Genomic DNA, 14,085 nt, shown 5'->3' on the forward strand with positions numbered 1-14,085 from the left:
TGGCCCGACCATAGTTAATAAATAAAGTGGTTAACCCGCATCATGTAAGGAACCACAAGTAGTTAGAAATAATATGATAAGCCCATGGTATTAGATATATGGTATTGAGAGACCCATGGTATTGTGTGTATGAAGCCTATATAGAGGCTAGAGACTCCCCATTGAGAGATGTCAAGGATTATTGTATTGGTAAGCATATCGCTTGTGGAGTGTTCTCCTTTCTTAAAGAGTGATTGTATGGTGTTACCCTCCCTCAAGGGTTTGATATTAATAAAGATCTGAAATTTATCTATTTCTATCTTGTTATTTCTGGGTATATTTGCTATTTTCGTATATTTGCTTATCAGATCTATTACAATTTTTAACAATTGCTTTTCCTCTTTGTAGCTACCCGGTAAGACATTATCACCCAGAAGAACCTTATATTTGAATAATGGTGGGGAATATAATTGTACAATGTCAATATTTAACATTTATAAAATCAAACATTTTTAATGTTGATTATGTGACAAGATTTCTCAAAATATAAGGGACTTGATCGATCATGTAGGTGATTTACCTCAATATTGCCGAGAAACATGCATTCAACATGCCAAACTTTTCTTTCAAGTTGTACAGTAACATCATTGTCCCTAGTTGAGTAGACTTTGACTTTCCGCCAGGTCTAAAGAGGGGTGGTGGGAGCATATTTCAGGCTTTCGAATAAGGTATTAGTGATATGAGCATCATCCCCTAGGTCATCGTTATGGAATGCAATTAACAACATTGCCTCCATGGCAGTCATGTCCCATAAGTAATAATCCATACAATGCTATATTTGACTGCCTTGATTGCCAACTTGTGATGAATAACTACTATTGTTGTAGTCATTCCTAATTGGTGAATTTGGATGTAGTGGGAATTGAATAGGTGGTTGATTCAACCATTATTTGTATGCTTCCTCTTCGAGTATTGCTCTTAATGCAACCTTCTCTCCATTTGATGTTGTAGTGGGGTGCACCAGAAGATGGTAGGTGGGTCACTCATTATCACTAAAATCATAATTTCAAAAAATATTGAACATAAGTACATCAATGATATTAGTAAGAAAACAATGTAATTGGTTTGTTTAAATTACGTTATACCAAACACTTATTACCATCGTTAATTCAAGGTTACGGCTGGAAGATGCCATGTTCCAATTGGCAGGGTGAAGTGGCTATCCATTTTCATCTACCAACTGATTGCGATATATTGCTCATGATAAGAGCTTCCTACGTTTTTGAAATGGAAGAATATTTTCTACATTGAACTCGATTTTGAATCAGGATTCTACAAATTTGGATACATTTTTATTCAAATTGACATGGATTAAAAGAAAATCAATTAGATAATCAAAATATAAATAAAAATTGAACTTACTGAAGATGGAAAGGGAGAACTCTGCAAAGGAATTTGATCGACAATATGGAATGAGCTGGAATTTGAAGAATTGGCCGTTTGATATTATGAGATTTTCTCTTTGCATTTGAGAAAAATTAGAAATATAAATGTGTGTACATATCTAAAATTAATTTCGAGAACCATATAACCAAAATCTGAATTTCAATATAATTTTCAAACCATTTTTTCAAGAATAAGACAATTTTAAGCAGAAAATGTATAATATGAACTACTATAACTAATTTCAATGCGTCCTAAAGGATAATTTGAGAGAATATTCCATTTTATATGAAAATAAAATTTCAGATAGCTTTTAAACCCGAGCATTGCTCTTATCAAGACTAACTGCGTTGATGTGTTTCAATAATAACTGCACCAATTTTCGACATTTCGACAATAAAAAATATTCTATGATATCGGTGCTCTTGTTAAAAACAACACCGATGCATTTAAATAAAAAACAACACTGATGTGTCTACCTCGGGTAGCTCAAGTGGCGATGGCCGTGGAATGAAGTCTCACCAAACCGGAAATCTTGGGTTCAAATTTTGTACTACCCTCCCCTCGTTGCGGGGTGAATAATGGACATGTAAAAATCGAAAATGAGAGAGTCCTACCAAGCTTAAAAAAAAAAAACCAACACCAATGCATTTAAATAAAGACAACACCAAACCACACTTGTTTATGGGATTTTGAAAATAGAAATGTATTCTGCGATGTTGGTGCTCTTATAACAATTATAACACTGATGCATTTAAATACAAACCACACCATTGCGTTAAAATATTAATCGCACCATTTTTGGATTTAAAAAAAATAAATAAATAAAATAAAATAAAATTCTATCATGTCGATGCACTTAAAAATTTCGGTGCCCCGACAATTTCAGTGCACTTTATTTGTAAATGCACCAGTGCTCTTTACTATCGAACACACCAATATTCGTATCAAGAGAAAAAAAAAATATGAATTTATTTTTTTATTTAAATTGAAAAATGAACGACAATTGTTTTTTCGAAATCTAATTTCATAGTCTTTTAAATAGTAAAAAGTTATTCACTATCTCATTATTTTTCCCAAAATTTCAAGGGACTGATTTGCAAGAAAGACATACCGTGAGCACTATGTAACAACATAATACTTTGGAGCAACATAAATATTCAGAAGATTAGAAGCTAAAAGGAAAGGTAATTCACTTTAAATTCTGAATAGTAAAAAATTTAAAGTTTATTGTTGATTTTACTAATAATTTTTTTTACAATTTCTGTTAAGGTTTAATTAAAAAAGAGACATACTCGGAGCACTATGGATCATGAGAATATTTTGGAACCACAAAAAGACCATAATTTGAAAGGTATGTTGATTCACTAAAAAACCATGCATAACAAAAAGTTTAAAGTTTACTATTGATTTTATCGTTATATTGTTTTACAATTTCTGTTAGATTTATTCAAAATTTAGAAAAATATTAAAAACCCCGGATAATAAAAAATTTACTATTGATTTACTACTAAATTTTTTTAGGATCTATGCTCATTTTTAGATTTAATTAAATTTTTTTTTTTTTTAATACTTACCTTAAACCTTTGCTTCTTCTTTCTTATGTGATTGCAAAATTTCACCTTAGGGTTTAACTCCCTCTACCACTTCACAATTAAAGTTTTTCATTTTAGGCATTTTAGATTTAATAGGTTTGTGTACTTACTATATATATGGTGTTTAGAATGACAAATTGACTAAAAAGTGTAAACTATCTTCATGGATTCACCCCTAGCCTCATGTCTACAACTGAATTTGACATGTCTACAACTGAGTTTGACATGCACTTTAGTTATGTAATCATGCATTTCCCCAAAAAAAATTGCACTATTTTCAAAAGTTGGTGTTAAGCGTGTTTGAACTAGTAAAATCAATTTTAGTATTTGTGTATGCCATGTTGCCAATAAGAGATCTAGTTTTTAACTACTGATACAAGGAAAAATAAGCACAATAACTATATAATGTTACAAGATACACTAGTGTTAAGGCTAGATCATCCTACCCACATTAAAACTATAATTTTATCATGGAAATGTAGTATAAGGGATCTTACATGCACTTGTCCCAGGGGGACATTGTTGGGTTAGGACTAGATCATCCTCCCCGCATTAAAACGATAATAAACTATAATTTTATTTTAGCAACAGAGGATAAAGGGTCTTACATATACTTGCTCCCTTATTTATTCCTCTTCTTGTTTTTAACTTTGCTTTTTACAATAGAATCAAAATAACTAAAAATAAGAGGAATTAAGATCTAAGAATACAAGAAAAGAGTGCTCAAAATTACATATAAGAGTTGCTATCCAAAATTTGAAGTGGATCCGATGATATTTTTGTTTTGGCACAGATTCTGACGTTACTCGAAAACCTTGTACAAAAACAAAATCAGATGTTGCCATGGAAGGAAAAAATGATCCACATGATGAGATCTATCTTCTGGTCAAATGTTAAGCTGATTGGAGCACTTTGATCTCAACATTGGATTCGAAAGTCATAAAAATGGTTGAGCAGAAAGAGACTCATGCCTTATCACAGCAAGGAAAAATTATCAAAATGTTAAAATCTTCTTTCTGAAAATGTTTCAGGTGAATCCGAAGATCTCGATTTCAACACAAAGCTTGAGGTGATGCATCATAGAAGCTCATGGAGAAAAAGGGCAAAATCCCAACATCTGCACCATGCCAATCTTTTTCTGCCACAATCCAAATAATGTTATGGAAATATAGGAGAAAATAATCAACCAAAAATTTGATAACTCTCATAATTGCTTGTTCAAAAAGATTGCACATAGCACCACTCTGATACTGGTGGAAATGAACCTTAACAGTGAGCACAACTGAAAACATACAACCACTCAAAGACACGATTTCACGCAAAGAGCTCATGATTGTATTATGACCTCCAAAGGGCAGAAACCTCAAAAGCACAATGACAATATTATGCATAATAACAATAAATAGACAAGAATTCCCTTGCAAGTATGACACATACATGTTCTTCATGCACTAGGCCTTTTGCATGTGATACATTTTCTTCATGCTCAAGGCTTACAAGAAAAGGAGGTAGGTGAGAGAAGAAGAATTAAGACAAGAAAATAATAGAAGAATGAGGAGACTAAGGATTGGTTTGAGCTTGGCTTCTAATGAATTTCACATTACAAACTCATTTCGGTATCTATTTGTACACAGTTGCTAACTTCCTCAATTTAAAACATGATGGAACAATCTTTTTGATGTGATCAAACTCATACCAAACCCAGACAAACCCAAACAACTAGCGTGTTGATGAACCTTAATTGCAATTATAGAACTTCAAGCTCCTCAAATTCCAAATTTAAATTGTTATAGTGAACAAATAGGCCACATGGCATTCGTTTTAATGCCACTACCAATAATCCCCACAAGAACAGAATCCATCAGTGAAATGATGAAAGCGGTTTGTGTCCCTCACAATAATATTTCGTCCAACAATTTTGGAGATAAATCGAATGGCATTGTGACAGTCTCCACACACACGAAGGTTCTTAATAATCCGGATTGGTGTTCCAGGAGATGTATTTAGAAGTCCAAAGGTAACGGCTAGCTTCTCACTATGGTAGAAAAGGGCATGTTCCTTTTGCTCCTCCTCCATATCATGCAGCACAAACTCTGTGTTGGACATATACCCTGCAGCTTTAATCTGGGCGAGCAATCTCTCTAATGTTGCATAAATATCCTCCATTTGTGGGTGTAATCTGTCTCCTACAACAAAAGTATATACCTTATTCTTAAGCTCAATCCAGCTGCAGCCTGGTTGTTTTTTTACACCCCTTTCTTTCATCATTTTCCTCACTTTCAATACATCATCCCACCTACCAGCTGCAGCATAAATGTTTGAGAGGAGCACATATGATCCGGAATTTTGTGGTTCCAATTCAAATAAGCAATCTGCTGCTCGCTGAGCAATATCAACATTGCCATGAACTCTGCAAGCTCCAAGCAGTGCTCCCCACACTGCAGCATCTGGTTTCAATGGCATTCTATTGATAAAATCCTCTGCCTTAGCCAAGAACCCGGAACGACCAAGTAGATCAACCATGGAAGTATAGTGCTCTGCTCTTGGTATGATGCCATAATCTCGAGTCATTGAATCAAAACAGTGCCATCCTTCCTCCACAAAACCAGCATGGCTGCAGGCAGACAGGACAGCTACAAAAGTGACATCGTTTGGCTTGATGCCCGATTGCTGCATTTGCTTAAAGAATTGGAGGCCCTCTTCAGCATGCCCATGTTGTGCATTCCCCGCAATAATCGCATTCCATGAAATAACATCATGTTCAGGCATCTCATTGAAGACCAGCCTTGCATCATCTATGATCCCGCATTTTGAATACATGGTTATAAGAGAATTGGCCAGAGGGATATCAACTACAGTGCCAATTTTCACAATATGCTGTTGAATCTGTTTACCCTCTCCCAATGATGCGAGGCCAGCACATGCACTGAGAGCACTCGTAAAGCTGGAGTGATCTGGTTTCACTCCTGCCCGTAGCATTTGAGAGAATAAGGTGATGGCCTCTTCACAATGGCCATTATGTTCACAACCTGCAATCATTGCATTCCACGACACCACAGTTCTTTCCGGCATTTCATCAAAAAGCCGATAAGCATCCTCCATTCTCTCATTTTGGGCATACCCTGCAATCATTGCATTCCATGATACTTCATCTCGGTAGGGCATTCTGTCAAACAGCTGACACGCTTCCCCTATCCTCCCAATCTGGCTATATCCTGTAATCATTGCATTCCATGATACTACATCTCGTTCTGGCATTTCATCAAACAAACGCCGCGCTTCATCTATTTTTGCCTCCTGGGTATATCCCATAATCATAGCATTCCATGATACCACATTTTTTCTGGGCATTTTGTAAAACAATGCACGTGCATTGTCCAATCTCCTATTCTGGGTATATCCAGCAATCATCAAAGTCCAGGAGACAACATTCCGTACAGGCATTTTGACAAACAAATCAGACGCATCATCCATCCTACCATTATGGACATAGCCTGAAATCATAGTATTCCACGAGACCATGTTTTTCTCTGGAATTTCATCAAACAACAGGCGCGCATCATCTATTCTTCCATTCTGAGCATACCCTGTCACCATTGCATTCCATGACACAACATCACGCTTTGGCATTTTGTCAAACAATTGCCTTGCATTGTCTAACTTTCCATTCTGAGCATACCCTGCAATCATGGCATTCCATGACACCATATCTTGGAGAGGCATTTTATCAAATATGGCACGCGCATCTCCCATTCTCTTGCTCTTGGCGTATGCGGTGATCATGGTGTTCCATGAAATGGTGTTCCTTTCAGACATTCTGTCAAACAGATCACCGGCTTCCTGCAACTTGCCATTTTGAGCATAGCCTGCAATCATTGCATTCCAAGAGACCACGTCTCGTTCGGGCATGCTGTCAAAAATCTGCCTTGCATCTTCTAGTCTTCCATTCCGGGCATATCCTGTAATGACCGAGTTCCATGAAACTAAATCTCGTTGAGGCATTCTATCAAACAACTCGCGGGCATCTTCTACTTGCCCGCTCTGAAAAGAATTGATAACTTTGGCAGTCCATGAGTAAAGATCCACTGCCGAAGCAACCTCTTGCTTTTGCTTCTCGCCATTCATAAGAGCGGTGTGGGCAACTTTTGAGGCTTCGTGGCCCTGCAAGCGGATCGCCTGCTTCTGATGCAAACGCCATAGAGTACGATGAAATAGAATACATGAAATCGAAAGTACCTTATTGAATCTAGAAAGATGAGCATGCAGCAATAGCATCGTCTAATGTCTGTATTTGTGAGTGTGCATCTTCCTGTTACCCCAATTCGCCATTCTACAAAAACCAGTGCCAACCATTAAATCCAAAAGGTAGATAAACTTCATTCAGCAATAGCATCGTCTAATGTCTGTGTTTGTGAGTGTGCATAATCCTGGTACTCCGATTCACGATTGGAGGAAAGCCAGTGCCAGCCATCAAATCCAAATGGTGGAAAAACTTCAGGGACGACTGTCAACCATTAAGTCTAATGTCTGGTTTTGTGTTAAACAACCGGCAAAAATCAAAATCGTCCTTGATGCTGAGATATCAGTAATGATGAAAATTGAACCTTTCAACACTGGCAATTATCAACATGGAATTGGCAATACGAAGATTTGATCTTTTCTATTTTTTGTTGGGTAATTAAGTTGATTCTAGAGCCGGGTTACTGTGCAGGGGTGGGAAGAAGATGGATCCAGCACTGAACCCCTCCCCTTTGAAATTTGAACTTATGACCGGGTAAGGACTATTTTTTTAACTTTTTTTTTGATAATTGGGAATTATTATTATTATTATTATTTTCTTTCTTACCAGGTTGATTCTTGCATATTAGTTGATGGGATGGGGTGGGATCGGATAGGAATCTTAGCGTTCAAAATTGAGCCTTTTTTTAGGCTCTTGGCCCTTTCTAGAAGGGCTAAAAAAAATTACACTTCGAAAAAAATTTAAAATATCAAAATCACTTGTCAATTACAAAGGTTAGATTAAGTTTTTAAATTTCAAAAGAAGGGAAATATTTCTAATACTTGTCAATATTTTTTTACGTTTACGATAATTTCGAGTCTATACTAGCGCATAAATCACTCTGACTAGTGATAGTTTCGTAGAAGAGCCCACTCAAAGTCCAAATGACCTCATACAATTTCATAGTTATTTCATGATTTGGGGATGTTTCCTTGAGGCCCCCAACTTACACCAACATGATGCAACTTGCAAAAATAAGACATGCAACAGTCATTGTACTATTACATCTAGCACAGGTGATAGTTTCGTAGAAGAGACCAGTCAAAGTCCAAATGAACTCATACAATTTAATAGTTATGTCATGATTTGGGGACGTTTCCTTGAGGCCCCCAACTTATGCCAACATGATGCAACTTGCAAAAATAAGACATGCAACAGTCATGGTACTATTACACCTAGCATAGGCAGAAAAGCACATTGAATAACCATTCAAAAACTATGCATGTGCTCTCGCTCCTCTGTGATTATCCTCGAGTGTGCTTTCCCTGCATCCATTTTTTCCATTTTCATTTGAATTGGAACCCATCATCCAATAAGGCATTTTTCGTTATCCTCGTCATATCTTCATTAACATTTTGTTTTTCATTATGTGGATTCTTTAATGCAACACTCCTTGAAGTAATGGCAGTCTTCATGGTTACACAATGTATCCTGGGCACCATAGAATCCACACCCTAGGAAATCAACATTGTGGCTAGATACCCTGAATGCAATTGCTTGCCATCCTTCCATTCCATGCATGGGTGGTCGAGTTGTTTTCTACATTGTTAATGGTGAAAATTTATTGTCATAATTATATGAATCTACCAACTATGAAAAGAATATCTATCGTATATCGAGGGTATTGGATTCCACAACTATAACGCTCTCATTCAAACTCTTGCTTATTTTGCTTCATTGCTTAAATCCATATAGATTTCTTGTCCAAGTACCATTTTTCATGAAGTGTTTATTCTCTATCATAAAGCTACAAGTTTCCTTGAACGTTACAAAACATAATTCAACATATCAATGAATAACCTATCAAGAAATCTATAGTAAAATCCTATGGTATCTTGCTAAGGTTGAATTGTTTCTATCTCAATCTTGCTAAGGGATTTTTAATTTATGTATTTACTTATTCTATTTTTTTTTTTATTTAATAGTGTAAATCTTGAAAAATGTTTCCTATTGGTCGTCCTAAGAAGGATAAAATACAATTGTCATTTGTTGAATAATTTGGTCTTACGCAACATTCTAATCAACCATGTAATATTCAAAATGAAGTTGATGCTCATCTACATGAATATGATGAATCAAATAGTCTAGAGCTTATTGAAATAGAAAACTCGTCAAGAAAAAACAAAATAATATTCAAATCTAAATGGAATACAAAGTTTCCATGGGCTTATGATTTAAAACATCTAATGGTAATGAAAGGATAAAATGTTCTTGACGTGTTAAATTTAAAAGTGAGACTCCATTTTCAAAAGAGGGAACTGTCACTCTTCAAGTTAGTGGTATAGGTGGCCATTGAAAATCAAAAGCTCAATTTTTGTTTTAGAACTTCTGGAGGGAAAAAGCGATTGAAGAAATATTCCAATCACTAAACATGTAGAACAATGGTAAACGCTGGGAAGGAGAAAATTATATCAATGATTGAAAACATGTATTTTGTTGCTATATTAGAAATGTATAAGTCAATATGTGACTTGAATTGGTATAAATGCACTCCACGCGTGCTTCTAACAGATGAATTTTCTGCATACACAAATACCATACCAATAAAATATTTTCTTCAAGTTGCTAAAGAGGTGTATTGGAACAATCTAAAAGAGAAGATTTTACATAGGTCATTTTACTCAATTTCAATTGATGAAAGCACTCATCAAATTATGGAACACCAATTGATTGTTTATATTACATATTTGACGAATGGAGGAAGAGGTCAATCTTTAACAAATTTTATATGTTTACTTCAAATAAAGGATGGAATAGCTCAATGTATGTATGATCTAATGAGAACTCTTTTAGCATAAATGGATTTATATTTGATTAAGTTTGTTGGTTTTGGTTGAGATGGTGCATCTTCCATGAGGAGTATTCATGAAGGTTTATCTCCTAAGCTTCGTATGCTTCTGATTTATTAGTTATCCATTGCATAGCTCACCGGGAAGCATTGTCAATCAATGAGGCTTCATCTCATTTTCTAGAGTTGCAATATATTAACAAATTTGAAACAAAGTTTATCCATGGCTTGGAAAATCAACTAAAGGACATGGAAAATTGAGAGAGTTATTGTATACATTTCAAATCACTAAGTTAGTGGTCTTACAAATTCATCAAATTAGGCGGCTCTCAAGAGGAAAGGTCATGGAAATATTTGTTAAACTCATGCATTACTTGTTAGGATTGGGAGTTAGGGGAGAAAAAAATGTATGAGTTGTCAACAATATTTCAAGTGCAAATTTGCATCCATTTACTTGCAGACATTCTCGTTGAATTAAATAAGTTGAATCAAAAGTTCGAAGAGGATCATGTTGATATTACGTATATTGACACTACTTTAGATGTTTCTATTAGCATGCTTTGTAAACGATTTTTGGAAAGCATTTTTGGTGTAGATGCAGTGCATATGTCTTCTTTTTTAGTTAAAGCATAAAGAGGAACCCTTGAATTTGCAGATAGCACAGGTATGGTACATTTACATCCATTGAGGTTCGAAAGTTTTCCAAAGATGAAAATATTCGGGGCTACTATATGATTGTATTCTTTTGGGAAAATGTTTTATTGTAAAGGTGATTAAATCTTTAGATAGGAGATTCATAGATTTACATGTATTTAATGTGGCTAAGTTTTTCACTTCTCAACATTATTATGAAAATGTGAATGACATAAATTGTCCAATAAGAAAATAGTTGAAATGTTTATGTGAAAAAAATTAGCGTTGGGGAATCATCTATTGTGGATACTGCTAGATGTTTGGGTGAAATGAATGAATTTATTTGTGCTATTTGTAAATCATACCATAAAAAGCATATGTATGGCATGAGACCTATGTGGAGATGAACATGAATGGTTTGAAGACTTTCCATATTTGATGCAATTATGGCAAACTATTCGTGTTATCCCAACAACCACATTAGTGTATGAAAGAGGCTTTTGAAAATTAAACAGGATAAAAAATGATGATAGATAAAGACTTTCATTGGAGACACTAGATATGTTAATGTTTCTATCTCTAACTGCACATCATGCTCTAAATGAGGTAGATTCGAATGCTACTTATGATGTATGGAAATCAATGAAAACTAGAAATCCATTTCCATTGGGAAAATATATTTATATTTTCAATTATGTAAGTCCAAATACTGAAGATCATCGAATGAATAGAAGAAACATATGTTTACCTTTTTTTAATGGAATTTGAATTTTTTTTTGTTTACTTACTAGTTATATTGAGGTTTTATAGTTTTTTATTGAAGCTACTCTTTCAATTTTAAGGATTTTAAAGATTTAGAATGACACTATTTCATTATGGAATTTTTTTTAGGGGTTTATTTAATATATACTTTTCAGTAGAAGTGATTTTTTTATAACCTTTCATCCTTGAAAAGTTAGATGAGTATATTCCTTTCCAAATGAAATTAAGAGCAGGCCTTCAATTTTGATCATTGGATAAGATGCTTATTATCCAAAAAAGAGGTTGGACTTTCAACTGAGCTTTTTAATTTTTCTAAAATAGTTTTTATTTCTCAACACTTTTTATGAGATTTGAATTTGTGATCTGGCACGGACTAAAACTCACACAAACTAACTGGTTTATATCTAATAGGTAGAAAGATTTACTCTTTAAATAAAATAAAATTAGTTAAGTGGTAATGATCAAAATTGAACCCGAAATCATGATTTTGCAAAAAATTATTTAAAAAAAAATTAGTTTTTAAAAGTTAGAAAAAAAAAAAATCAAATTTTAAAAATCATTTATAATTTATGAAAAATAACAAATAATATAAAATATAAAAAAAATAGTTTTTAGAATTTATTAAGATTTTTATTTTTAATGTTTGGTTTATTAATAAACAATGATTCATTACATAAAATTATTTCTATTTTAATTATTATGGTTGGTTATATATATATATATATATATATATATAGTTAGTTAATTATATATATATATATATATATATATATATATATATAGTTAGTTAGTGTGTGTATGGTATGGTATATTTTTTGAAGTACTCTTTTAAGTGTGATTTTTTGGAAAGATTTCTAGTTTATTTTCCAATCTAATTTGTCTAGAATCCGGCATGGATTTATCGAAATCACAAGTTTGACAGGTTAACTTTTTACAATCAAAGTGTCCCATGGGTTTTTGAGGGTGTTGAATTTATATATGCAGTGAAAAAACCAATTTAAACAATACAAATCAAGATTTGGTCACAAATTTTTTTATCGAATTCCAGGCAAAAATTTGCCAAAAAAGTCGCACTTATAGACTTCTTTATACCTTTCTATAACCTTAAATCTATCACATAGATCATAATTTGATATATATTTTATCGTGGCATTGGTGTAAGCATTATTTTATATATGACTTCATAAAAGTTACCCAAAGACATTTAAACACTTTGTCTTTGTGAATCTCCACTTTAATTCATGTGTTGTGAACATGTTGATTTTTGTTAATTGGCATCACATTTAGTTTACATACTTCATATTTTTAATCCTAGATTCACCATAATATCATTTGTTTGGTTAATTTTACCTTCAATACACTTATAATATGACTTTTTTTTTGTTATCTTTGTCTCTACTCTTGGCTCCATTAAAAAACCAAAACATTTAATCATAGGGTTATGGATGTAAATTATAATGACATTGGGAGCTCATTTGTAGATTAACTACAAATGAATTTTCAAATGTCAATTTGAAGAGTAAGCAATAAACATTGGTCAAACCTAAAGCAATCAAGTAATCCCTTTTATCATATTCACATATTCTATGTCACTAATAGTATGAACATGTTGATTCATAACTAATTATTGCATTCATAATTTTTTGTGGTTACTTTTTAAAATTTGTTATATAGTTATAACTTTGGTATATAATATGATTATTATTTCAACACATTGAGAGGACTCTCAACCACTTTGTATGTAATTCATGGCATCCTTATTAATTCAATAGATAATGGGAGTAAAACACATGATTAAAAATTAAATGTAAATCACTCAACAATTTATCAATAGTGTACAAGTTTGGTCAAGCTTTGATGAAAATACTAAAGTGGGGGGGTGAATCAATATTTCATGTATTTAAACAATTATTACAGAAGTGTATTTTCAATTGCATTCAACATTCAATTTTTAAACATATTCAAGGAACACATAGTCAAGTCATAAACATCAAACATGTGAACATAGATTTTAGGTGGAAACCCATAAAGGGAGAAAAACACCATACTTTTTCTCTTCTTGATCTTTAATCTTTTCTTACATACATTCACTGGCACCGACCAACAGGAAGCACCCACTCCCTTTGTTATGTTTTGCTGGCACCGACCAGCAGGAAGCACCCACTCCCTTTGTTATGTTTTGCTGGCACCCACCAGCAAGAAGCAGCCACTCCCTTGCAAAGTTTCACTAGCACTCACCGATAGGAAGCACCTACTCCCTTAGATTATTTTGTTGGTGCCAACCAGTCGGAGGCATCGACCCCCAAAATAAGTGTGGAACTTCCTTTCATCCATTTTCAAATTGGATCCACTCCCTTTAGCACAACTTCAAAATCAATTTATACCTTCCTACAAATTCCTCTTTGCTCAACAACATATTCACTCATCTTTCATCGACAACATACTTATTTTGTCATTAGAAACACTTATTCCATCATCAACCACAACAATATAACATTAGTCTCAAGAGAAGAATTATCCCTATCACAAAGTTAGACTTTTGAGTACAATGGTTGGACCCATATTGGCCCTATTGTCAACAAATTTATATAACACCACACACACAC

The 14,085-nt window shown here is 33.7% G+C and overlaps 1 protein-coding gene across 1 annotated transcript; it reads right to left on the minus strand.

Annotated features, from left to right (window-relative positions):
• Nucleotides 1-4,418: 4,418 nt before the first annotated feature.
• On the minus strand, nucleotides 4,419-7,775 carry LOC149206555 (uncharacterized). The gene has a single exon (XM_089395472.1). It carries the CDS (start codon nucleotides 7,290-7,292, stop codon nucleotides 4,848-4,850), a length of 2,445 nt encoding a protein of 814 aa, XP_089251598.1. The 5' UTR covers nucleotides 7,293-7,775; the 3' UTR covers nucleotides 4,419-4,847.
• Nucleotides 7,776-14,085: the final 6,310 nt, after the last annotated feature.

This window comes from Pinus tabuliformis, chromosome 1_2 (assembly GCF_031772625.1).
Source record: "Pinus tabuliformis cultivar Carrire ecotype Pingquan chromosome 1_2, CPIR1, whole genome shotgun sequence".
NCBI classification, from domain to species: domain Eukaryota; kingdom Viridiplantae; phylum Streptophyta; class Pinopsida; order Pinales; family Pinaceae; genus Pinus; species Pinus tabuliformis.